The 27,607-nt window shown below is 39.6% G+C and overlaps 1 protein-coding gene across 4 annotated transcripts in view; it reads left to right on the top strand.

Annotated features, from left to right (window-relative positions):
• tpm4a (tropomyosin 4a) overlaps positions 1-27,607 on the top strand; it is an 82,683-nt gene that overhangs the window by 2,442 nt on the left and 52,634 nt on the right. For 2 of the 4 annotated variants that reach the window (XM_034179740.1, XM_034179741.1), the window contains exon 2: positions 4,783-4,908. In XM_034179740.1, the coding sequence (XP_034035631.1) occupies positions 4,783-4,908 (126 nt within the window). Of the gene's footprint in view, positions 1-4,782; positions 4,909-14,543; positions 15,077-27,607 lie in introns of those variants that run through there. The other 2 variants (XM_034179743.1, XM_034179742.1) reach the window with 2 other exon arrangements.

Here is a 27,607-nt window from a genome sequence, read left to right as displayed (position 1 = left end):
GGTGCCTTTTGGCAAACTCCAGGTGGGCTGCCATCTGTCTTTTACTAAGAGGTGGTTTCTGTTGGCCACTCTATCATACAGGCCTGATTAGTGGATTGCTGCAGAGATGGTTGTCCTTATGGAAGATTCTCTTCTCTCCACAGAGGAATGCTGGAGTTATGACAGAGTGACCATTGGGTTCTTGGTCATCTCCCAGACAAAGGCCCTTCTCCCTGATTGCTCAGTTTACATGGGTGGCCAACTCTAGGATCAGTCCTGGTGGATCCAAACTTCTTTCATTTATGGATGATGGAGGCCACTGTGGTCATTGGGACCTTCAAAGCAGCAGAAATGTTTCTGTACCGTTCCCCAGATTTGTGCCTCAAGACAATCCTGTCTTGGAGGTCTACAGACAATTCCTTGGACTGCATGCTGGGTTTGTGCTCTGACATGCACTGTCAGCTGTGGGACTTTATATGTAGACAGGTGTGTGCCTTTCCAAATCAAGTACAATCAACTGAACATACCCCAGCTGGACTCCAATTAAGCTGTAGAAACATCTCAAGGATGATCTGTGGAAGCAACATGCACCTGAACTCAATTTTGAGCTTCATGGCAAGGGCTGTGGATACGTATGTACATGTGATTTCTTAGTTTTCAGTTTTTAATTGTTGATTAATTTGGAAAAATCTAAAACCAAAAAAATTCACATTGTCATTATGGGGTATTGTGTGTAGAAGTTTGAGGAAAAAAATTTATTTCATCCATTCTGGAATAAGGCTGTAATGTAACAAAATGTGGGAAAAGTGAAGTGCTGTGAATACTTTCTGGAAGTACCATACCTTTTACAGTTATGCATGTTTGGGTTTTATGTTAAACATTTTCAAAGTTACACAATTGCATCAATGGACTAGTTTAAAAAACATGCCAAGATTGTTTTCTTATGGTGTATCATCTCAATGTCCAGTGGGTATTGTTGGTTACAATCTATCTGTTTTTAAGATACCTGGTAATCTACTTGTGACATGATGGCATTAAACTGTCTGAAAACCAAACAAAGGCAATTAGCAAAACATTAAAAAACAACAAATGATCAGTTGCAATTAGAATGATAAATACATTAATAAAGTACTGAGTGCGAGACAAATCCTGACTCAGTGTTAGAGGCACTCAAGGCTTCTTCTCTTCAATTCTTAAATTTACCACAGCACTGATAACCAGATTTACCTTCCAGGAAATAATCTGTAAAGATGTGTTACATTTACAAGGCCAGTACTGACACTGCTGACAGTAAAAGAGAAACCATCACACTCTTCCACATGGGATAACAGACCATCCTGGCTAAACGGCCCACTATGAGGATCAGGCAGTAAAGAGGACGCACATTACTGTCTCTAGGATCCATTCAAAAACAGTTAATAAAGACACATCCAAGCAGGCGTTTGCTGTAACATCTGATGGCACACAAATGGGAGACAAAATTTAAGAACACACACACACACAAACAGCGGTCCAAAACGTCTGTACTTTGTCAAAGATAACAGCAGTATTTTTAGAAAGCTGCAGAAGATGACCGTGTGGAATTCTTTGGGATTATCAGGAGTACTTCATGGGCTCAGAGAGGAACACTGATTAGAGAGAACACTAAACCCTAGAGAGAGAGTGTGTGTGTGTGGGGGGGGGGGGGGGGGGGGGTGCATACCATCTTCCGTTATCATAACACAATTAAACTCACAAATTATCCACAGCTTCATTATCATTAAAAGTAAAGTCTCTTCAGCTGCTCACTTGTTTTTACTTGGGGTCACCACAGCACAGCCAAATAAACGGACTGCATTTATATAGCGCTTTTACATCTGCATCAGATGCTCAAAGGGAGGGTGCTCCATACAAGGTGCTCACTACACACCGGGAGCAATAGGGGATTAAAGACCTTGCCCAAGGGCCCTGAGTGATTTGCCAGTCAGGCTGGGATTTGAACCGAGGATCTTCTGGTCTTAAGCCCAACACCTTAACCACTAGACCATCACCTCCCCCAACACCCAAAGCAGGGTGTTTTATTATTATTATTATCATTATTATTAATTTTAATGAACATGGGACATTATGATATAATAAGGTACATCATCTCACAAAACTAAGCATATATTGATTATTTATTGTATTAAGATTTCAATTTTTGCAGTGCATCACAGATCCAGCTGTATTTGTGTTAGTTTCCAAATATAACCAACTGCTGTTGAACATTTTGGTTCTTCCACCTGTGCCCCAATACATGTGGAGTGGTCCTATCCGGTGTAAAACCTGTCAATTCAACATGCAGATCCATACCTGATCCACAGGAGCAGCCTAAATAATCACAGCCATGAAAAGTACACACTTCATTAATGGTTGTCCCTATACCCTATAACGTTGCTCAAATCAGGCAAGTCCAATTTGTCTTTCTAAAGCAGTCAAATTATTTATTTTTTTCATGTAATTATGAGTTTTGGATCACAGACAATAAGGACAGACCTCGCCGGTTCTAAAACAACCGCGCAAGTGACGGATTACATCTGATCTGTGATCCGTGCAGATCGCCTCCCACCGATCGGCACACAGGTAAACCACGGCTTATTTTCAAAATGTACGTAAGTGTGAGGTTTGTGTAACGGTGGCTTGTTTTTAAAGTGATAACTGCGTTTATTCTGACGCATTCGCTGTAAAATTACAGTCAGTGGAGGGGCAGCATGTGCAAGTTGTGAACGCAGCCTCGTGTGGGGCTGTGGGCTGCAGCTTTTCTGTTTTCTGCACCCTGTTGATGAACAGATGAAAACTGATCAAATCTGATAAGAATTAAAGTGTGCTTCATCTTAGTGCAGCAGATAACTGAAACAATCCTGCAAATGGTGATAAAAGCATCAAATTCGGCAGAAATACTCCTTAGACACTCCTCTTTTGAAAAACCGATGGGCCACTTGACTTTTCAATCGGTGGTCAGGTAGGGGTCAATTGAAGAATTACACAGAGGTCCAAATTAAAAGATGCTCCAATTATATTGAAAAATATTCCACATTATTTGCCTGATCATAAAGATTCCAAAAAGGTATAGTTTGGACGATCTGTAACTGAATTCTATGGAGTTATGGGATAAAAACAGCAGCAGGGGTGGTGGCCAAGTGGTTAATGCGCTTGGTTTCAGTTCAGAAGGCTCCGGGTTCAAATCCCACCCCCGCCACATTTCTCCATGTAATGAGGAGTTGCGTCAGGAAGGGCATCCGGCGTAAAACCTGTGCCAATTCAACATGCAGATCCACCTTGGATTTGCTGTGGCGACCCCGAGTGCAAACAAGGGAGCAGCCGAAGGGACTTACTATGGGATAAAAACAGCAAGAATGGTGACAAAGCTCAGTTTCATTTTGTACAGGGGTGAAAAATTAAAGTTGCTCCAATTTTGGTAAAATGTGATGCAAATTATTGGTTGAGCTAATAGGATTAATAAATGTAATAGTTTTGACAGTGTTGAATGCTTGGTCTCCAAAGTAAAGGTCAAACAAGGTAAGTAAGGATGATACATGATCCAAACTATTCGTTTTTAAAACCGTGTTAACTCAACTAGTAATTTGCATAACTTTTTTACCAAAATTGGAGCAACTTTAACTTTTCACCCCTGTACAAACCAACACTGACCTTTGTCACCATTCTTGGTGTTTTTATCCCATAACTCCTTAGAATTCAGTTACAGATGGTCCAAACCATACCTCTTCGGAATCTTTATGATCAGGCAAATAATGGGGCATAGGTTTCAATATGATTGGAGCATCTTTTATTTTTTATTTTATTTTGACTCCTGTGTAATTCTTCAATTGACCTCTACTTGACCACCGATTGAAAAGTCAAGTGGCCAATCAGCTTTTTCAAAAGAGGATTGTCTGAGGACTATTTCTGCCGAAGTTGATGCTTTTATCACCATTTGCAGGATTCCGCTGTAATTATTCTCTTATCTGCTGCACTATCTGTGCGGTGGAGCAAGCAGCCAGGGGATCAACACACAGTGCCATGGGTTTTTTTTAAAATACACAAACACATATTATCATATAGTTTGAGTTGGTCCCATTTTACCAGAGTTATGGCCCTTGATTAACAAATCTAGACTCCGTCAGTTTTATGAGTGGATGCCTACATTCTGTAATCAACTTCTCTCAAACTTTTCAGAGGAATTTTGTTAAACTTGGTACAAGTCCTTTGTTATAGGTTGGTAATATGCATATTGTCATGACGTTTGAGTTGGGCTGATTTTACCAGAGTTATGACCCTTTATTAACAAATCTACACACTGTCAGTTTCACGAGTGGATGCCTGCATTCTGAAATCAACTCCTCACATATTTAGAATGAATTTCATGAAACTTGGTTCAAGTTCTTGAAATGTTATCAGACTGTAGTAAGCACTCATACCAAAGCAGTACTTGCCAGCGGGGGATATTGTGCTCTCAGAGCACTCTTGTTTAAGTTGTCAGAGGTTGTGGTATAAAAACTACTACAGAGTTCTGAGTCATTCTTTCTCATATAATAAATGTCTCACGCAAAAGCTTGACAGCGACTTTCAAAACTCCACCCTAAAATTAAAGAAATAAATATTGAATCAAATAGAATAATACCTAAATCAACAGAACAGAACAGGCCAAAACATACCTGAACCAAATCTAAAAGAATAGAACAGAACAGAACAGAGCTGTGCAGAGCCACATAGACTAGAATGGAATAGATCAGACACACTGTAGCACCGTCCTAACAGTTTGTTTTTTTGTCCTTTTTGCTGCAGCTTGAGGAGGAGCTGGTTGACCTCCAGAAGAAGTTGAAGCAGACAGAGGATGAACTGGACAAATTTTCTGAAGGTCTTAAAGACGCTCAGGAGAAACTGGAACTATCAGAGAAGAAAGCTGCAGACGTGAGTGATGGGTGTCACACACTGTGCGCCTGCACATATGCACAAAATCTGCCTTTTACTTTATTCTATTCAACTTTGATGTGTAGTTTATATTATAATGGAACCATTTGAGGGCGTTTCATGTTGGATAAACAAAGATGTTGTGAAAAGTCTTCTGCTTCCTGAACTTGTAATTGCCGATTCCAACCATGCAAAACAATGCAACACGCACATGCACACTGCAGCCCATTAGTCCACAGCTGGGCTACTGCTAAGCACCAGCTGTGGACTTGCTTTGATCCACTGTGAATTCTCTTCTCTGGAGAACATCAGAAAGTCAAATTCCTGTGCAACCGCTCCTGAAAGATGAGCACACCAATAAACTGTAACAGACCTCATGCACGCACACACAGCATATTCACGAAAGTGTTGTAAAGCACATAGTTACGCCACAAATACTACAGTTGTTATCCACTTGAAATACAGTGAGAAGACAACGTTCATCTTAATATTCCAAACAGAGATTATGTTAGCTCTCAACCAAGAAAGCGTTCTAGGAAAACGCATGACTGAGGTTTATGTGCATGGTCACAGTGATGCTATGTGATACAGTTATTGCTACAAATACACTTACATCTCATATGACATACTGCATACTTTATCTCTGACCAAAATTCTAGAAATGCAGAGGTGAAGAAGAAGTGCCTTTAATTTTACAACTATAATGTGCATTAGGGACAGGGACAAGACCAGCTATAGTGAGTCAAATAAATTCAAACGGGGTGCTGGAGGAAATTGGGTCACTGTTGGGCAAAGAAGAAGAGACTGAGAATGCATCCAGAGGCAACAGAAGAGGAGGAAAGTTAGAGGTGTGGAACTGAGAGTGGGGACTTTGAATGTTGGCAGCATGACTCATAAAGGGAGAGAGTTTGCTGATATGATTGAAAGGAGAAAGGTAAACATACTGTGTGTACAAGAGACCAAGTAGAAGGGAAGTAAGACTAGGAGCATTGGTGGTGAGTTGAAACTATTGAAAGGTTAAAGTGATATGCAAGGAAAGTGTGTTGAGAAGTTGGACAGAATATTTTAAGGAGATGTGAGAGAGAGAATCAGAAAGTGCAGATGAAACGTGGAAAGATAGTTGGCCCAGGTGACACACCACTTGAGGCATGGAAATTATTTGGAGAGACAGCAGTTGAGTTTTTAAGCAGATTGTTTGATAAAAATCTTGGAAAGTGAGAGGATGCTTGAGGAGTGGAGAAAAAGTTCTCTGGTTCAGTATGTAAAGCACAAGGGTGATGGGCAGAGCTGCAGTAACTACAGAGGCATAAAGCTGATCAGCCACAACATGAAGTAGTGGGAAAGAGTAATGGAAACTAGGCTTAGAAAACAGGTGAAGATCTGTGAGAAGCAATATGGTTTAATGCAGGGAAGAGCACTACAGATGCACTGTTTGATCTGAGAGTGATGATGGAGAAGAATAGAGAAGGCTAGAAGGAATTCATTCATTTTCTATACCCGCTTACTCCAATTAAGGGTCACGGGGGTTGGAGCCTGTTCCAGTGGTCAGCGTAAATGTGTACACCCTGGACAGGACACCAATCTGTTGCACCTTTAGAACTATCTGGAACAATTCTTTTCATTAACAATGAATGTCCAATGTTCAGGAAAAAAGGCCCTCAAGCACCTCAGCAGCTGAAATGTTGATTCCACATGCTACAACCACGTCTAGAATAGGGGTCTATCCCGATCACAGTATTATTGAAGTACCAGTATAACATGTTCGGTATGCGTACTAATCCTGTCTCTGCATCACTGCTGGATGTGGCAAGTTATTACTCTGCTGTTTCTGCAGCAGCTCTGAGTTGAAAAAACAGTTCGCATTGTCTCTGTGTTTCACAGAGCGGCAACGATGCAGCGAACAAGAGCATCACATCTGCGCTGAGTTTTACGAACATATTTGCTCTGCTCCGTAGCCAGGGGGGTTTGGGACAAACCGCCCACTTCACCCACTTTTGCCACAATTTTCGTACTACTGCCTGTTCGGGGTATCTACCGGATCATGGTATTATCGAAGTACCAGTATATCATGTTCCCTATGTACACCTGTAATCCCTCGCTGTGTTTACATCAGCATTTAACTGTGCGAGTTGTCAGTCCACTGTTTTGCGCAGCAGGTCTGAGTTGAAAAGAGTTCCCTCTGTATCTCAGAGCGTGAGGACAAAGAGAGCAAAGAACAGAGTGCAGAGTTTACAAACATATTTCTAAAGTTTTCTTTCAAACTCTGTGCCCCTCTGTGCGTGCCCTTGCTGTGGTTAAACTAAAATCACAGCTGCAGATGCTTGACACATTACAAAAAACACTTTTTCCCCCAAATGCGCCTAAAGTCTCTTTCTGAGGATGGCATGAAGTAAAAAGTGCTGATAAACCTTCGTACCTGTAAATACTTCATGCTTTCCACATAAACACACAACGTACTCAGACTGCAAACCAGGGGCAAATCAGGGGTGTTTGTGTGTGTACTGGGGGGGGGAATGTGCTCCTCAACACTCCTCAATTAAAGGTCCACTTTGGAAGACATTTTTTTATACTAATAGAATACTACTATCACTGCTACTAATAATATTTTTAAAAACTAAAATGGAGTCTATCCCAGCAGTCATAGGCCGTGAGGCAGAGTACACCCTGGACAGGACGCCGGTATCTCAGGCCCACATATAGACAAACAAACACATTTACACCCGCACGCACATCTACAAACAATTTAAAGTTTCCAAATCACCTAACCTGCCTGTCTTTGGATGTGGGAGGAATCCGGAGCACACAGAGCAAACACACACAAACTCCATACAGAAAAACGCTAGGTGGGAAGCATTCCCACAACCTTCTTGCTGTGAGGCAACAGTGCTAATCACTAAAGCTGGGCAGACACTGTACGATATTTTCAATTGTTGTACTCAGCTCCAGCTCAAACTCTACAACAAAACCGCAGGGTGTAAAAGTTCAGAGCGCACGATTTATGTTCTCACACTACGGCCCGATGCTCTGATGCGATCTGACTGCTCACATTGTACATTCAAAAACCACACGTCGGACTCATGTTTCCGGAACCAAAACATAAACAGAAGGTTTTTTTTCTTCTTCTTTTTTTCAAACTTTATTTACATTTCTTATTTTTACAAAAACTCTCGATGGGAGACAATGTTTTAACAACAAAAAACAATACAAGACTTTACATGAGTTGAAGAATAAGGAACAGAAGCTGCTCTCCCAAAGAGATGATCACTGTTTATGCTTTCTCCAATTCCGCATCGGTGTTTGCACGTGCACAGTGTGAGATGCTGGGGTAAATCGGCTCGTACACGGTTGTAGCGCTGCTTCAACAACCCTCACGAGGGCCGACCAGAATATGAAACAGGCTTGATTTTCATCTGACCATAAGTTTGCCGATTGAGAGGTGGTCGTGAGAGGTTAAACGCAGCTCGTTACTCCATGTATACTACACGATGCAAGACGCACGATTAAGCTGAAACTTGGTGCGATCCAAAAAATTCTCACGCAAGTGAAAAATCATCTCAAAAATCATCTCAAAAAGTAACTTCAACCAAATTAGGAGGTCAATGACAGATCAAGCGGCTATGATGTTCTTGCACTGTATGACTTTTTTCTCATGTAGGTTACTGCATAACCAGCTGGTCTTTCACAGGTGTGACAATTTTAAAACCGATTGAAAGGCTTTATAAAAGAGCACTGAAAATTTTAGATAAAAGACCATTTTCATATCATCACTGTAAAATTTGAACAAAGTATAACTTATTTAGTTTTGAAAATTTTATGAAATTTAAAAATGCTTGTCTAATATATAAAATTTTACATGGGTTGGCTCCTCCACCTCTTACAAACTATATTAAATATAGAACAGTTGGTCCAAGGGTCACCAGAGCTATGAGTAGAGGGGACTGTGAAGTGTCTGTGCGAAAAACAGCTTTTGCACAAAATGTTCTGTCCTACAAAGGCAGTGCCCAATGGAATGCTTTGCCAACTACAGTGAGAGAGGCTCCAAGCTTTAAAGCCTTCAAAAGTCACTTAAAGGAGTGGCTCAAATCAAATAAAAAATGTGAGCATTATGAACTCAATTGTGGAAACTAAGAAGAACTGTAGGGAATGTGCAATGCACTACAGCACTTTATAAATTATTGTTTTTAAAGTTATGGTTTTTAAAATATATAAATGTATGAAATTAGACTTGCAGTTTTAATTAACTGATTCTAATTGAATTGTACATATAGGTTTTTTTTTTGTTTGTTTTTAACTGTGTCTTCCTTTGACTGAATTTGTGTAAGCTAACCTTCATGCTCAGATCATGTCAGTGTCCTTTTGTTTCCTATCTTTTGTCTAGTCAGTGTCTTGTTGTAGTAGTTGGTGACCCCTATGTAATGTAGTCTGTTGTATTGTAAGCTCCTGTGATGTTTGTGTGTTTTTACTGTAAACTGTTTAATTCTTATAGTCGTTCAGGGACTACAGATGGAAATTAGCCCATGGCTATAATCTGACATATTTACACTTTATGTGTTCATTAATATGTGTTGTCCCTTTTAAATAAATAAATAAAAATGAAATGAAAGGGCCAAAAGTTGCACAGTGTAAGCCCAGCTTAAGTCATCACATAGTTCAACAAACAGGCACAGGAGACATAGTTCAACAAACAGGCACAGGTCAATAAACATGGTGTAAGCGTATCAGAGGCAAGGCCAAATCAAGGTCAAAAAACAAGGCAGAGTCAAAATACAGGCAGGCAGAACAGAGCAAGCTACAGGACTGGAAAGAGACAAAATCAACAATATGGCAGTGAGCTGTGAGAATGTGAGGGCTTAAATGGGGACTAATCAAGATGTGATGAGGTGCAGGTGAGTGGAAGGGCCTGGAAGGGGGCGTGGCTGGGGAAGACAAAGGTAAGTGCAAAAGAGTGCAGTGAGACAAAAGCAAAACGAACTGGGGCAAGATAACTAAGTGACTGAAAAGCCAACAGTGCAAAATGTGAGGTGTAGATTTTTGTAGAATGCAGCCTTCAAAGGATGCAACCCCTGAAATGAGACGCAGTCCATGAGACACTTTTTGTGGCAGTGCCATCAATCAGCCAGGGGGACTTTCATGAGCCTTGAACAACAAACAATGGTTACAGTGATAAGCTCCCGCCATGATTTTTGATTATAGCAAGAAACCTCAAGCAGACCAGACTTGTCAGTCTGCTTGAGGTTTGACTAGTCATATGAGACACAACATAAAGCATAAGTTTGTCAGAACATGCAAAAATGTTAGTTAAAAAAAACATTTATAGTCCAGTATTCACATGGGATCATTTAAAAGAAAGCCAAAAAGTAAAGATTAGCCTCCCAGTAAAATAGATTGCATTAGTATAGTAAATCAATGATTGTATTGATACCTGGTCAGTCATTGAAGTAGGACATACCCATAGCTCATCTCAACCTTGATGCATCTCCATCCAACCTCCTCCCTAGATGTCCCCAATTCCAGCAAGCAAGTGTTGAAGTTCTAAAGTACCCATATAGATTACACACACACCTAGTACATTCCCATTCAGGTACAAGCATGAATTCATCCCACACCTACTCTAAATCCTCAGTTGTTTCAATGCTGACGTGTATTAGCATGCCCAACCTCTGTCCATAGAGTCATGTTCAGTCACTTCATTTTCTATACTTGCTAGTCCAATTAATAAGGGTTACAGGGAGAGCTGGTTACAGGGGGAGCAGCAGTCATTGGGTGATAGGTGGGGTACATCCTGGACAGGCTGCCAGTCTACCAGGGCTGACATATACAGACCAGCAAACTCATTCACACTCTCACTCACACTTGTGGTCAATGTAGAGTCACCAGTTTCCCCAATGTGCATGTCTTTGGAAGTGGAAGGAGGCTGGATCACCCAGCAGGAACCTACGTAAACATGGAGACAACTTGCAAACTCCACACAGAATGGACCCAGTCAGAAATGAACCTGGAACCTTTTCGCTTTGAGGCAGCCTTGCTAACTATTAAGTCACATGCTGCCTTCACTCATTTTATTGTATTTGAAACGTATATCAGTAGGTCAAAACATATGATGCCTCCATTATGGTGTCCCATCCAATAAGGAATTCATTCAGCACACAAAACCCACAAAAACCCAAAAATTACACCTTCTACATATGATGAAATCACATCAGATCTGAATTTAATATTAACTACTACCAGCTACAGTGGGCATGGCGGTTAAAGTCGCAATTTGAAAGCTGTAACAATCAGAGGTGGAAAATCCCGACTTCATTGAGTAAAAGTCTTATCATGTATTCCTTCCACCTGTGCACTTAAAACAGGTGATAGGCACCGATTAGTTTGTCAACCTGCCGGAATAGCTGAGGTAATTAAAATCGGCTGGTTTATTGGGTGGATGGGAAAAAAATTTGTGGTTGGACTTTTACTCACTGAAGCCGGGGTTTTCCACCTCTGGTGAATATGCGCTAATGATCCTTGTACAGCCAGGAATGCTCAGCATAAAATTTTGTGATACTGAGTATTTATGTGAGTATTTGTCTTGTGAAAGCAAACAGACAGGTTTTTCTGTACCACCTGCCTAATGCATTCATTGTGTAAATCAGGTCCATGCTAATCTTTTCTGTATTATCATTGTCAGCCCTGCTTTGTTTACCGACCCATTTTTCTCTTCAGAATGTTGGTCAGTGAGCAAAAATGTTTGCCAAAAAAGGTAACTTGGCTGGCAGATCGCAGGCTAGTTTTGTTTGGGTTCAGTTCAAATTCAGTCCAGCTGTTAAGTGGGGGAAAGGGGGGGAGTGGGACCCCACAATCAGCCTTATGTGTTGCATGCACCGGAAAAGGTGAAAGCATTGATTTCATTAAGCACAGGACTGTGGGTCTTTGTGTTTGCCTCAGCTGCATTCCGAGCATACCAGAGGCAACCCCCCCTCCCCGCCCACAACCCTCCCAATCCCACCACCAAACCCTTCATTCGCTCCCCTTTCTCTACCTGCCTGCCTTGTCCTGCTTTCCTCTGAAACAGGAACTGTTGCTTGAAAGGATGCTCTCCGTATCTGCACTGTGGTACCCTGCCACCTTCTCTCACCGAGTTCTGCTCTTTGTGTCACAGAATTGGTATGCTGGAAGTGAACTGAGGTGACCTCAGTGTCAGCAATCAACCATGCAAATATTTTTTCTTTATGAATCAGAACTCCTTGCATGTTGGAGGTTTGCACTCCCTTCCCAGCAGCCACCATGTTCTCCCTTGTGGTTACAGCTGTCTGGGTGAATTCAGATGTGTAATGACTCAACTACAGTGGTGTGGACAGGAAACAATGCCTGTTGGTGGGTATGAACAACTTACAAAAAAATGCTTGTCCTCAGAGTAGTTGGTATCGTGTGTGCTTTTAATTTAATTTTTATTGAACTAGGTTATTCCCATTAAGATCAAGAACTTTGTTGCAAGAGAGACCTGGACAATTCTAAAATTTCCAGTTCACCTAAGCTGCATGTCTTTAAATGTGGGAGGAAACCCACACAAACACAAGTAGCACATGCAAACTCCACACAGAAAGGCCACAGGTGGGAATCGATGCCATGACCTTCTTGCTGTGAGGCAACAGTGCTAACCACTAAGCCACCATGCTGCTCGTTATGATGTGTTACATTATGAAAGGAAATAAACTGGTAGCTAGTGGTAATTAAACCTCAAATAAGTGTAATTTCCAGAATTGGGCTTGACCCACTTTATGTAAGGCTTCTGTGACTCATGTTTGTGACTGTGTAAACAAGCGCAGTGGGAGATAACTCAGCATCTGTCTGACACTTCCCTTTCCTTTGTGTGGGGTACAACAACGTTGCGTTTCCCTGGGATATCCTCAACAACGCTCAGACAATAGCACATCTTGGTGGAAGCTGATGCAATTTTTTTAATCAGTTTGTCTGCACAGTAGCACTAGTATCAGCAATAATATCATTGATTCACTGCCTATTATTATACTTCTACCAAAAAGATTATGTAGGATTATTAACAGGATTGCTAAAATGTGAATGAATGATTTTCAGATATCTGTGTACAAATTATTACAGTGCTGCCAAAACATTTTTTGTACCCTTGAAATTTTAAACATTTGAATTTTGTAATGGGGCCGAACCCCTGCCTGTTGCATTTATTAAATCTTTTGAACTCTATCAGTAGTGTGAGCTTGCATTTGTGTCCACTGGGTTTGTGCCACGCCTGATCGAAATGATAAAGTTTCCAATTTACCTAACCTGCATGTCTCTGGGAGGAGCACCCAGAGGAAACCCACGCAAACACAGGGAAAACATGCAAACTCCACACAGAAAGGACACAGATGGAAATTGAACCCATGACTTTCTTGCTGTGAGGCAACAGTGCTAACCACTAAGCCACCATGCTGCCTGCATGTGTTTATTGCAGAATCTAAAGTGGTCTTTGAGAAGGCATTTGTTGTATCCTTTAGTTTTGGGTGAAAGAAGGCTGCATTTGTTAGCCTTTGAAATGAGCCTAGTAGTGCAGCAGATAAGAGAATATTTAGAACAGAATCCTGCTCTAAATATTTTAGGGTTTTAAAAAGGAATAGTTTGGACCATGTATCATGCTTAGTTATCACGTTACGGGATTAAATATGTCACATGTCATAGAATCCAATGGACGTTGACCTTGTTTGACCTTTACTTTGGAGACCAAGCATTCAGCACTGTCAAAACTATTCCATTTATTAATCCTATTAGCTCAGCCAATAATTTGCATCACTTTTTTTTACCAACACTGGAGCAACTTTAACTTTTGATCCCTGTACAAACTGAAACTGACCTTTGTCACCATTTCTGCTGTTTTTATCCCATAACTCCATAGAATTCAGTCACAGATAGTCCAGTCTATACCTATTTGAGTCTTTATGATCAAGCAAATAATGTGGTATAGTTTTCAATATGAATGGAGCATCTTTTAATTTTGACCACTGTGTAATTCGTCAATTGAACCGTACCTGACCACCGATTGAAAATTCAAGTGGTCAATTGTTTTTTTCAAAAGAGGAGTGTCTGAGTATTTCTGCCAAATATGATGCTTTTATCACCATTTGCATGATTGTTTCAGTTATCTGCTGCACTATAGCTGCTCCACTATGATGCATGTAGTCTGACTGCAGCCTTCAAAGCATGTAGCCCCTGAAATGAGACACAGCCATGGTGTCTTGCCACTGTATTTTCACTCAATGTGGGTCAAAGGTCTTTTTTGTTTGTAGACAAAGAGAATTTTTATCATATTTTTAACATGAGATTATGGACCTTTTTTCTTCACTAAAGAATTAAAATTACAATAGTGCAGCCTTTCTGTGGCTTAAATGGTAAAACAAAACAAAAAAAGCAAACAAAGCGTACTACAACTTTAACTCACTATGCCCTCAGTGCAACAGTCTAAATCTGATTAACCTTTACATACGTGCACTAAATTACCTTTTTTAAATTCTCCTATGATGCTATTACGTGGCCACCGGGCGTCACGTTAGCTTGACTCCTCCCCCTCCTCCTCGCATACAGGAGTCAGTCAGACGCAGCCAGGCTCCGCCCACTGTGACCTCATCGTCCTAATCATTCTCCGGCACAGTCGCGCGCTCTGCTTTCCACCTTCTGCTTCACCACCTCAAACTCTTCAAGTGCCTGGACCTGAAAACGGCTACATTCCTGAGGACAAATTCCAATATTTCCTACTGAACTTTACATTCCCGGAGACCAGAAGACGCTTTTGGAAAACACATGGTTGACGTTACTTCCTGGTTATATAACTTTTATTTTTTAATTTTTTACACTTGAAAACGCTTCTCGGCACCCCGGAAAGATCTGTCAAGGTCGGACATCGATATTTTTATATAAAAGTATTAATTTTTTGTTTGTCTGCTTAAGAAGACACAAAAGGCAGCGGCAGCCTGCGTGTTTTTTGCGCAACCTAAAGTGTTCTTCCAGAAGGCGCAGCAGTCAGTCCGTCCTCCAGTCCGTCGTCATGGCAGGTATGAACTCTCTGGATGCTGTCAAGAGGAAGATTCAGTGTTTGCAGCAGCAGGCCGACGAAGCAGAGGACAGGGCTCAGGTCCTGCAGAGGGAGCTGGACTCTGAACGAGAGCTCCGAGAAAAAGTGAGACAATCAAATTCCCTCTCTGTTTTTTTTAAAGACTTTTCGGCCTCTTCTTCTTCTTTTTAAAGTGATTCGTCATATGTGATTTAGCAGACTAGTTAAATGACTTATTTATGTCGTAAAGTATAATTAGTTGAAGTCAACACTTCATTCCCGGGCGTGATTGTGACACAATGCTAGGCGTTGGTCTAATGAAAAAAGTTGTGGATTCCAGTGGGTTTATGCGCATGCGCAGTGATATATGACGGGCCTTAGAAATCAGGGGCGTATCCAGCAGGCTGCTGATCGGTGCCCCCACCACCACCATATACTCATCTATTCCTAAATTACTCTATCAAAGATTGTACAGTTAGATTAAAATACACTTTGGACCACAATTCAAACGTCTTTAAAGATAATTACTTTGCATGTATGGAAGCATCTGGTGATCATAATTCAAATGAAAAAGCAAACTTGAAAATTAAAAAGAAATAACACAAATGCTTTTTAATTTTCAAAAAATGGACATATTATTTAACTCATTAAAATTCAATCAACCTGTTTGAGTTTTCATTTTCATCTTCAGGTGTGCCCATTCTATGACATAATTAAAAAGAAAAAGGACATTTGCTTTTTAATAATAAAAAAAATACTCCACTAATGCTCACAATTCAACTGAAGAAGCAAATTTAAAAATAAACAGTATAATAAAATGATTTTTAATATTCAAAACATGGACACATTATTGGACTCATAAATGACAATTCAGTCAACCTATTTGAATTTTCATTTGCATCTTAAAGTGGACACGGTTAAAAAGAAAGTAACAAGGGTATTCTGTTTTCTTTTTCAAACCAGCTGTGTGAAGGAATGATCAAAATTAAAATGAAATCACAGAGGACGGTGCAGGACGTCAGACTTCCTTCCTTGTAGAGACGATTACTGAGCTGGACACATAAGACATTTAACCAGATGAAGGTCTCCTCTGCAGCTTCTTGGGTGCAGTTTGTAGGTTTTGGTGTTCTGTTCCATCACTGGAAGTTTTGAAGTGCATCTGTATTTGCAGGGTTCATACTGATCACCTGCAGGTTGACCCTCCTTCTCTGCACAGCAAGCATTCAGAAGACATTTCCAACAATTTTCCTGATTTGTGACATCTCCTCTTCAGGAGCAGTACTCAACATTCCTCCTTGTTGTAAAATTAGAAAAAAAAGAGGAACATTTAAAAGTTTTAAATTTCTGAACATTGAAAACATATTGAACATTTTGAATTTTTATTACAGTTTTCATGGTGTGGGTAAGTGAAGAAATACATTCTTAAAATATCAAGATACATGTTAAAGATTCAACAACATGAAACAGTATTGTGCTCTTCATTATGGTGTGATGACTTGTGATTTCAGTCGAAAAAAACAAACAAAACCAAAAAAAAAAAAAAATCGAAGCTGATTTTCATTCATATAAACAATGTAAATATAAAACAATACAGAGAGATGTTTTAAATATAATATAAATGCATTGAATATACAGGGTAATACAAAAACTGGAATTTTTTTTTCCATTGTGGCCCAACATGGTATATCACAAATAAACACAGTGACAATATAATACATTTCCAAGAAAATATAGACATGAGGTGCCAAAAGTCAGTAATTACGTAATAAAAAAAAACAGCAATTAAAAAGAGGGAATTTTATTAAAAATAAAAGCCTGTCAGTTCTTTAAAAAATGACTGTTCTTGTAGTCAGAGCAGCAAGAATGAAAAAGACAGAATTATTTGATTAAAAAATGAAATTATAAAATATTCAGCGATAGAGCCATGCATAAACACTTCCTAAACACTAGCTAAAGGCTAGGCTAACATTAGCTGATAAAACGTCAGTGACTAGTGGTGCACTAAAGTCACATTTTATTTTCATATGTAAATGTAACAAATCTGCAGATGATCCATTGGACAAACGGTCTGTAATACGTCCAAAATGTGTAGAATTTCGGCCAATTTTTCGTACTTGGAACCACAGGAGCTAATTAATTTATTTCATTTTTTCATTTATATAGCGCAAAATCACAACAGAGTTGCCTCAAGGCGCTTCACACGAGTAAGGTCTAACCTTACTAACCCCCAGTACAGCAGTGGTAAGGAAAAACTCCCTCTGAGGAAGAAACTTCAAGCAGACCAGACTCAAAGGGGTGACCCTCTGCTTGGGCCATGCTACACACATAAATTACAGAACAATTCACAAAACAAATATACAGGAAATACTGTTGGTGCACAGGACAGGAGGGTCTCCAGCACAAATACCACACCCATCTCTGGATGGAGCTGCACCTTAAACAGAGGAAAAAAAACAGAATCAGGCATCAGAAAGACAAGAAATATAGTATAATTTGCCAGTATTAAACAACAAGAAAACAGGAAATACTAAGGTGATTGCCAGCCACTAGTCCTAAGCTTTGCTAAAAGACCCAGAATTTAGGTAAAGTTCAGGCCGCGGCATGCTCTGGTTCCTAATAAAATGAATTAAGAGTAAAAACCATAGAACTGTACTATGGCAGTATGCTAGCCATACGAAATGGAAAATAAGTGCGTCTTAAGTCTGGACTTGAAATTTTTCACAGAATCTGACTTTTATTGATAAGCGAGAGCTCTATGACCCCCAGACTTCTTATTCACCCTAGGGACACAAAGTAGTCCTGCACCCTGAGAACGCAAAGCCCAGGCCGGTACATAAGGTTTAATTAGGTCAGCTAGGTAGGGAGGTGCCAGTCCATGAACAATTTTATAGACTAGTAGCAGAACCTTATAATCTGATCTCACTGGGTCAGGAAGCCAGTGAAGGGATGCAAAAATGGGTCTAATATGGTCAAAGTTCTGCTTCACAGTCAAAAGTCTGGCTGCAGCATTTTGAACCAATTGGAGAGCCCTAATGCTGGACTGCGGTAAACCTGAAAATAGAACATTGCAGTGGTCCAGTCTAGAAGAGAGAAACGCATGGATCAGGGTCTCAACATCAGCCATAGACAAGTTGGGACGAATCTTCTCTATATTTCGCAAGTGGAAGAAAGCAGTCCTAGTAATATTTCAAATGTGGCGGTCAAAGGACGGTGTAGGATCAAAAGTTACCCCAAGGTTCCTCACTTTGTCAGTGTGATGTATGACACACGAGCCTAGGCTAAGCGATAATGGTCAAACTGATGCCGATGTCTCACTGGACCAAGAACCAGCATTTCAATCTTATTAGAGTTTAAATGTAGGAAGTTTCTCGACATCCAACTTCTCACTGATGCAGGGCAGTCTTCTAAGGATTTTATGTGAATGAGATTACCAGCAGTTATCAGCATGTATAACTGAGTATCATCAGCATAGCAGTGAAAGGTAATCCCAAAATGCCGCAATATGTGACCAAGCGGTGCTATATAAAGGGAGCAGGGGGCCTAAGATGGACCCCTGTGGAACCCCAAATTTCATGTAACTAAGGTTAGAGGTGGTATTACTGTACAAAACAGTGAGAACGACTGGTCAAGTATGACGTCGGCCATGCAAGGGCACTCCCAGTAATCCCAAAATGATTATCCAGCCTATCAAGTAGAATAATCCACAGTATCAAATGCAGCACTTAGATCTAACAGCACAAGAACCGTAGAGCTGAAGCCTGACATCACTTTCCCTTGTGTCCTCTTTGCAATTTCATTTAAATTTTTATCATTCCTTCGCAGGCCTGGTTTGAAAATGCAGTGTCCTTGTCACTTTCTTTTTAACTGTCATATGTGCCGACTTGAATATGAAAATGGAAGTTCAAATAGGTTGATTTAATTAAAAACTTTGAATCAAATAATGTGCCCATGTTTTGAAAATTAAAAAGCATTTTCTAATAATACTTTATAATTTTCAAATTTGCTTTTTCATTTGAATTGTGAGCACTACTTAGCGGGGCTTTTATTTTTGGAAAATTAATAGGTTTATGTCCTTTTAATTAAGTCATAGAATGTGCACACTTGAAGATGAAAATTCAAATCGGTTGATTGAATTTTAAATTTATGAGTCAAATAATGAGAGCACGTTTTGAAAATTAAAAAAAAAAGCATTTGTTCTATTTGTTTTTAATGTACAAATTTGCATTTTCATTTGAATTATGATCACCACATACTTCCATAGCCATGCAGACAACGAATGGAAAACCATTTCCTTTTAAACATTTTGGAATATTGTCTATGCTGTAGTTGTATTAGTGAGTCTATCCATTCATTTATCTACTTATCATTTTCAAGTGCTCAGAAAAAATCCTTGGCATAGAAATGGAAAACTGTAAATTAGCATTCTAAAAAATATTTTTTATTACATTGTGAATGTGCATTCAAAGCTCCTGGAAATGATAGGATTTGTGTTATTGCTGTGTTTTGGGGTCCTTTTGAATAGTTTTATGGTTTCTTGTCAACTTTCCTAATGGAAACACAAGCGCTGCCATAAATTAGCACAATTTTTCAGACAGAAGGCTTATTGAAACAAGTGATGGGCAGATGGATGTAAACGGCATTTGCAATTTTAAAATTGTGTTTTAACAAGCACTTTGGAAAATGCCCTAATTTTGTGAATGAAATTTGACAGTGGTTTATACCCCCCCACAAAACAAAAAAAAAATCTGTAACTTTGCCATTAAAACATAGTAATTCTCATTAGTATTAGGACAGTGAAACAGTTTGTGTAATTTATCGTCTTAGCACCTCTGCAGAGGAGTTGAAATGAGAAAAAGATGTGCATTTCAATTTATGGCTTTATTTTAAGGGATTAAACCACAACATTGCATTTACCATTTGGAAATTACAACCATTTTTTGTAAACAATACCTCAATTGTTTCAATAATTTAACAAAGCAAATATTAGTACTGCCAATACAAATAATCAAGTCTACAGCCAGTTTTCTTTACACAACTCGAGATGGATACATGAACATTTGAGTTTGCCCTGCTACATTTCTCCATGTAATATGGAGTTGCATCAGGAAGGGCATCCAGCGTAAAACTTGTGCCAATTCAACATGCAGATCTACCCCGGATGTGCTGTGGCGACCTCAAGTGAAAAATCAAGGGAGCAGCCTAAGGGGCTTACTTGACATCAGTTGTTAAGAAAAACAGCCAGTGTGATACTGTATGGTAGGCATTTGTCCAAAACTGGGTGACTATTCAAGAAGATGACCAGTTTAGGAAACCCATGAGAACTCTGAAAGAATTATAGGCTTCCATGGCTGTGAGTGGAGAGACTGGACATAATGTAAGCTTTGCCTGTTGTACCACCAGTCAAAGCTTCATGGTGGAGTGAAGCAGAGAAGGATTTCACACAACAAAACCGATGAGATCTCGACTTGAGTCTCCTGTGTGCTTTCTTCTAAAGAAATCCCCAGAAATGTGCCACTCACTACACCTTGATGTTGCACAACTGGTGATGAAATGGACAAAAGTTGCACCATGCAGTTTGTCCAGTCACAGCCACAGAAGCTTATCACGCCTTCCGATTTGTCATGGGTGGTGCACATAGGCAAAATTACAAATGTTGTCACTGTCCAAATACTTTCAGACCTTACTGTACACGCTGAATACGAGGTCTGTCAATAAAGCAACGGTCCTTTTTATTTTTATTTTTTTAAACTATATGGATTTGATTCATATGTTTTTACGTCAGACAAGCTTGAACCCTCGTGCACATGCGTGAGTTTTTCCACGCCTGTCGGTGACGTCATTCGCCTGTGAGCACGCCTTGTGGAAGGAGTGGTCCCGTCCCCTCGTCTGATTTTCATTGTCTGGAAATGGCAGAATGATTTGGACTTTTTTTCCATCAGAATTTTTTCAGAAGCTGTTAGAGACTGGCACCTGGAAACCATTTGAAAAATTTATCTGGCTTTCGGTGAAAATTTTACGGGCTTCACAGAGAATGAGGACTGTTACTACAGCTTTAAGGATGCTTGGCGCGCCGCGCTCCGAGCTGCGACGATGAGGCAGAAAACGCCAGATCATTTCTAAGCTGATGGCTCTGTGGATCCGAGACCGTCGTGTGCGCTTTCTCTGGTTATCACAAGAGCTGGACATCAGCCATTTTCCGGCAGATTTCACTTTTAACAAGAGATTTTGTCATGGAAAGCCGCGCGGAGGCTTCTTGCGTAACGACCGATTCGCTGTTTGAGCGAGACAAAGGAACACCTCCGTTTCGGCGTGTCAGAGGACAAGTTAGATCAAGCCCAGCTCTCCACAATTTCTCTGATACTTACTGGACTGGTAAGCATTGAAAGCCGAGATAGGCATGTCCCACCTTGTCCCCTGACACGCCGAAATGGAGGTGTTCTTTGTTTCGCTCAAACAGCGAATCGGTCGTTATGCACAAAGCCTCCGAGCGGCTTTCCATGACAATCTCTTGTTAAAAGTGAAATCTGCCGGAAAATGGCTGATGTCCAGCTCTTGTGATAACCAGAGAAAATGCACACGACGGTCTCGTATCCACAGAGTCATCAGCTTAGAAATGATCTGGCGTCTTCTGCCTCATCGTTGCAACTCGGAGCGCGGCGCGCCGAGCGTCCTTAAAGCTGTAGTAACAGTCCTTACTCTCTGTGAAGCCCGTAAAATTTTCACCGAAAGCCAGATAAATTTTTCAAATGTTTTCCAGGTGCCAGTCTCTAACAGCTTCTGAAAAAATTCTGATGGAAAAAAAGTCCAAATCATTCCGCCATTTCCAGACAATGAAAATCAGACGAGGGGACGGGACCACTCCTTCCACAAGGCGTGCTCACAGGCGAATGACGTCACAGACAGGCGTGGAAAACTCACGCATGCGCACGAGGGTTCAAGCTTGTCTGACGTAAAAACATATGAATCAAATCCATGTAGTTTAAAAAAATAAAAATAAAAAGGACCGTTACTTTATTGACAGACCTCGTATGTACTACCTCTTGTTTTGGAATTTATCTTTCAGGACAGTTTTTCAGCTTTGGTTGCAATCAATGTCCAATAGGATCAGACTTGGTTGTTGAACTGCTTAATATGTGTAAAACTCAATTTTGTATTTATTTTAAAGTGATAAATAAGGGTTAGGAATGAAGATGACTCATCACTTCCCCATTATAAAATGTTAATTCCATTGAATACTACTTATAACCTGGACCATTCAAAATTTAAGTGAATATTTTGTTTAGATTAACATTGTGTGCTAACTTTAAATGGGTAAGTTCAAGTCAGCTGTGGGTCCTAAAATTGGGTCCTTTTGATGTGGAATGGCCCGTAATGCTTTAAAGGTTTTGTGTAATCTTGCCTGAGATCTTTTAAATTAAGTGATTCATGTTTGCAAACTCTATGCCAGTTTAACCTGCACTGGCACCTTGTCTGCACAGGCTGCCTCCAAAGCTTATCTACATTTTGCCAAAAATGTAACAACGTGTCAGGCTGTGCAAAGCAGTAGCTGTAATTGAATTGTTTGGAAGATAACAAATGCATGTGCTCCATAGGAATAGTTTGTACACATGAATAACAAGGTGCTTACTCTAATAATGAAGGCACATACTTTAAATAATTAAGAGTAATAGTATGTAATGTAATGTAACATTTCACTAAACTGATAAATTATGGTGCCCTGACTCTTGTTCCCAGTTAGACACCATGCTTTGTTCCACTGGCTGCCACGCATTGTGCGTTGGACACCGCATATATAAAATAATTATTTTGTACTGGATTAATCATTTTCTGTTCGAGTTAGCTGTTGAAAACACCTCTAATCGCTTCCGGAATCACAGAGGAGCACTCTAGCTGCTGCTTTTCTTGCGTGCGCTGAATGAGGTGGAGAAAGCATTTGGAGCAGTCTAAAAAGATAATTATTTGTCATGTTTATATTGTAATGGCTTGGTAAAACAGTTGCATGTTCTTTCCTTCTTGTGTGCAGCGCTAAAAGTATATTTGTGATAGATTTAACATCTTGTTATATAATCGTTCAGACGAGCTGCGCTGTAATGCGGTGCGCTGATGCAGCCACTCACACTGTTTACTTCTTTACTTGACTTGAAGAGCTGCACGTGCCATCTCGCGAACCATCAAGCATCAATGTGCATCAGCACGTAGTGTTGGCGAGTAGATCACACAACGTTCACAGCCATTTGACATTTGTTGCACAACTTTGATGTGTGAGAGATTTTTTTTTTTGAAAATTTTAAAATTCTCTTTGTGCACTTGCACGCAGCGGTGCACATCTCGTGTTCAGTCTACACCAGTTCACAGGGAGTTTACTCACCAGCAGTGGTGGGCACACTTCCGATAATCCGATAACAGATAATTATCGAAGATAATGTTTTCTTTATCGGATTATCTTTTTAGATAACTTTAAAAACCATTATTAACAATTATCTTCCGATTAATCTTTGTCCGATAACTTTTAAACCGATAAACAAAGCTGAACAGCGACAAGCATTTTTAAAATTAGTTTAGCACTCACCTGTTAAAAGTTTTATAACAGACACATAGTTATAACCTTTGCAAACAGAAGAGAGCCACTTGTATAAAAAGCATCTCAATCATCTGCAGACAAAGGAGAAACAGCCCCAAAAGAAAAAAAAAAACATTTCCTTTAACACCATACCAATAGGCTGGCGATATCACCTAAGTCGCCTTTTTAAAAGATTGGAAGTTACCTTAATGCGATGTGTGACGCTGACATCCATGAAATGTCTTGTAAATCACTCCAGAGGTGTTATCACGTTACAAATATAGTGCTTTTCACTTTAGAAGTGTTTATTTCTCACCAGCTTTTACATAATGTATGAGGAACATCTTAAATTTTCACAAACGCTTTCTGAGCATTTTCTGCAATGTTGGAGGAGGAGCCAAAGACAGACGAGCCAGCACACATCACTGTACCTCTGTACTCTGATTGGCTGCCACTGTGTGCTTCCCAAAATGCTTTGCACAAGTCTTGGGAAGCCCCCACGTGATCTTTGATATCACTGTCATAGACTGTATTGGTCTCTACTGTCGCTGATATAAGTAGTTCAAGGCCATCTGTTCTTTTGACATTTTTATTATTTTATTAATGTTTTCAATACAGTGTGAATTTTAATCGTATTGGTAATGTCATATTATGAATCCCCTACTTACAGGCTAATAAATAAAATTACAGTGGTACCAGCAAAAATTCTGTTTCGTGCCTTAAGTCTTAAAAAGCTCAGTGGGCCTGTACTTTTAAATAATGATATCATGTGCACATTATTAATGCTTATGCAGATGATGGAATCACAACGCTGTTCAGATACCAATGCCTCTGAATAAAGTAATGTATAAAATATATTTTAATGAAAAATAGAACAGATGTATTAGATGTGATTCTGATCAAGCTAATTTGCAGGCTTAGCTTTTGGTCAAGGTTTTAGGTTTTGAAATTGTCTTAAAATATACTTTAGACAAAAAATCTTCAGTTTCAAGGTACTTTTTAAAGAAAAATACAAAAACTGTTAAAGGAAAAAAAGAAGAAAAAATGCTCAATATACCTGCAGTCTCAGGGGGGTAGTAAGAGTTGGCAACACATGCTGTATTTTCCAGACTATAAGTCACACCTATTTAAAAAAAAAAAAAAGCATTGTGAAGAGGAAAGACCCATATGTCACACCAGAGTACAAGTCACACTAGAGTATAAGTTGCACACCCCCCCTTTTTTTTTTCTTCTATTATCAGCTCTTTAATTTGGAGTTTTTGTGCATTGTTATAGTGTACTTTTTCTTAAGGACATTTATTCTTTATTGTTTAGTGCTTTGATTCCTGGGAAAGTCTGATATATAAATATTAATTATTATTAACAAATGTGAAGTCGCACTGGCGTTTAAGTGGCAGTGTCTCCCAAACTAATTCTGTTTTCACATCCTTTGACTTGTTTAATGGCACTTAAGCAAGTTGAATGGTTTGTCAGCAGACTCTATCTGGGATGAAAGCAAGTTTCTGACCACCAGACCACCCTGCTTTCACAGATAATAGGATGCTCTTAGATCTAAAAGAGCACCTTCATAGCCAGGTATTCAAAGAAATACACCCTGAAGAATGCCCCCACCCCACCACCATGGCCAACACTTTGTGTTTACGTTTTGGCATATGAGCAAGAATTGCACAACAGTAGGTTCTAATTTGAGCAAGACCTACGGAAGTTCCACAGTTGTGTAGTTTCTCAAACAAGATGCAAAAAATGGGTCAAAAGTGGTAAATTCTTTGCAGAGCACTTTATCAGCATTGTTACCTGCCTTTCTCTTGACTCATCCCATAACAATTTTATAGCTTCATGCAGAGTAGCTGGAGGTTTAAGGAAATGCTCAACACAGCTTGGTAATAGTCTTGACTTGTTTCACATGATGCTTTATGGTATAAGGTGCCATATCCTTTGCACAGGAACTGTTTAATGATGGGTTATGTAAAAAGACTCCAAAATGGGAGGGGAAGATGTGGCTGTAAAGATATTTGTGCTGGAATGATGAAAGATGCTGACTTGCAAGAACTGCCTCTGTTACAAAGTGTTTATGTAATGGAGAACCTTTTTTTAATTTGTCATGTAGGGGATTGCAAACCTCTGAGTGTAGTCTTTCTGAAAGAAACTGCTGTACTGACAGTGACATAAGTATTCTTTCAAAAATGATACTACAGATGTTTGAGTATATATCATAGTTGTTTATGGCAACATGACTGGATCTAATGAAGAACCTTGTCCTTAATACAGTGCCTACAGGACTGCTTGATTATTGACTCACATGCAGTGTAGTATGAGTCTATGTAATGAATGATCCGTCTGTCATGGTTGTTATGCGTGTGGACCCTACGTCAAAGTTTTTTCCAGGCACTGTAGTTTCACTGCGGACATAGAGATTCCATAGCCGACAGCATCTTTTGTCTGGATAATTCTAGATGATGCATTATTATCCTATACTCATGCGTATGTTTGGAGTAAAAAACAGATTTTTGACAAAAAACTTTGACATGGGCTGTAACTTTAATACTTTATGGAATACAGTTTTTATATTCACTGAAAGTATATTAGTCAGTTATGGCCATGTGATGAGGGCAAACAACAACAACAACAAAAAACTATTGTTGATGTTTAAATTTTATATATCTCTATTGTAATAGGGACTGAGCAAGCTAGGTGACAGGTGACACCATACTCTGCTTCTGGTTATAGTTTTGATATGGCCTCATATAGACCCTTGGTATTGGTAGGGATGATACATAGTAATAAGTTTGTTACATGATGTGAGATGATATGACATGGTGGTCATGGATTAATGATTTTTTGGGGGGAGGGATCTATTTTGAGAACTTTGATTTCAGACTTTGATTGTGTGTGTGTGTGTATTTTTTTTCCCCCAGAATATGGTTTTATGTAATAGAGGAATAATTTAAGTGGGTGAGACCAATTTTCTTAAGTTAAAAAAATAAGCTCCACCCAATATGTGTGTGTGTGTGTATATACAACCCCTGGCAAAAATTAAGGAATCACCGGCCTCGGAGGATGTTCATTCAATTGTTTAATTTTGTAGAAAAAAAGCAGATCACAGACATGACACAAAATTAAAGTAATTTCAAATGGCAACTTTCTGGCTTTAAGAAACACTATAAGAAATCAGGAAAAAAAATTGTAGCAGTCAGTAACGGTTACTTTTTTAGACCAAGCAGAGGGGAAAAAAATATGGAATCACTCAATTCTGAGGAGAAAATTATGGAATCATGAAAAACAAAAGAACGCTCCAACACATCACTAGTATTTTGTTGCACCACCTCTGGCTTTTATAACAGCTTGCAGTCTCTGAGGCATGGACTTAATGAGTGACAAACAGTACTCTTCATCAATCTGGCTCCAACTTTCTCTGATTGCTGTTGCCAGATCAGCTTTGCAGGTTGGAGCCTTGTCATGGACCATTTTCTTCAACTTCCACCAAAGATTTTCAATTGGATTAAGATCCAGACTATTTGCAGGACATGACATTGACCCTATGTGTCGTTTTGCAAGGAATGTTTTCACAGTTTTCGCTCTATGGCAAGATGCATTATCATCTTGAAAAATGATTTCATCATCCCCAAACATCCTTTCAATTGATGGGATAAGAAAAGTGTTCAAAATATCAACGTAAACTTGTGCATGTATTGATGATGTAATGACAGCCATCTCCCCAGTGCCTTTACCTGACATGCAGCCCCATATCATCAATGACTGTGGAAATTTACATGTTCTCTTCAGGCAGTCATCTTTATAAATCTCATTGGAACGGCACCAAAAGTTCCAGCATCATCATCTTGCCCAATGCAGATTCGAGATTCATCACTGAATATGACTTTCATCCAGTCATCCACAGTCCACGATTGCTTTTTCTTAGCCCATTGTAACCTTGTTTTTTTTTTTCTTTTAGGTGTTAATGATGGCTTTCGTTTAGCTTTTCTGTATGTAAATCCCGTTTCCTTTAGGTGGTTTCTTACAGTTCGGTCACAGACGTTGACTCCAGTTTCGTCCCATTCGTTCCTCATTTGTTTTGTTGTGCGTGTTCGATTTTTGAG

This window comes from Thalassophryne amazonica, chromosome 10 (assembly GCF_902500255.1).
Source record: "Thalassophryne amazonica chromosome 10, fThaAma1.1, whole genome shotgun sequence".
Lineage (NCBI taxonomy): Eukaryota > Metazoa > Chordata > Actinopteri > Batrachoidiformes > Batrachoididae > Thalassophryne > Thalassophryne amazonica.
This window is presented reverse-complemented; position numbering and strand designations above follow the sequence as displayed.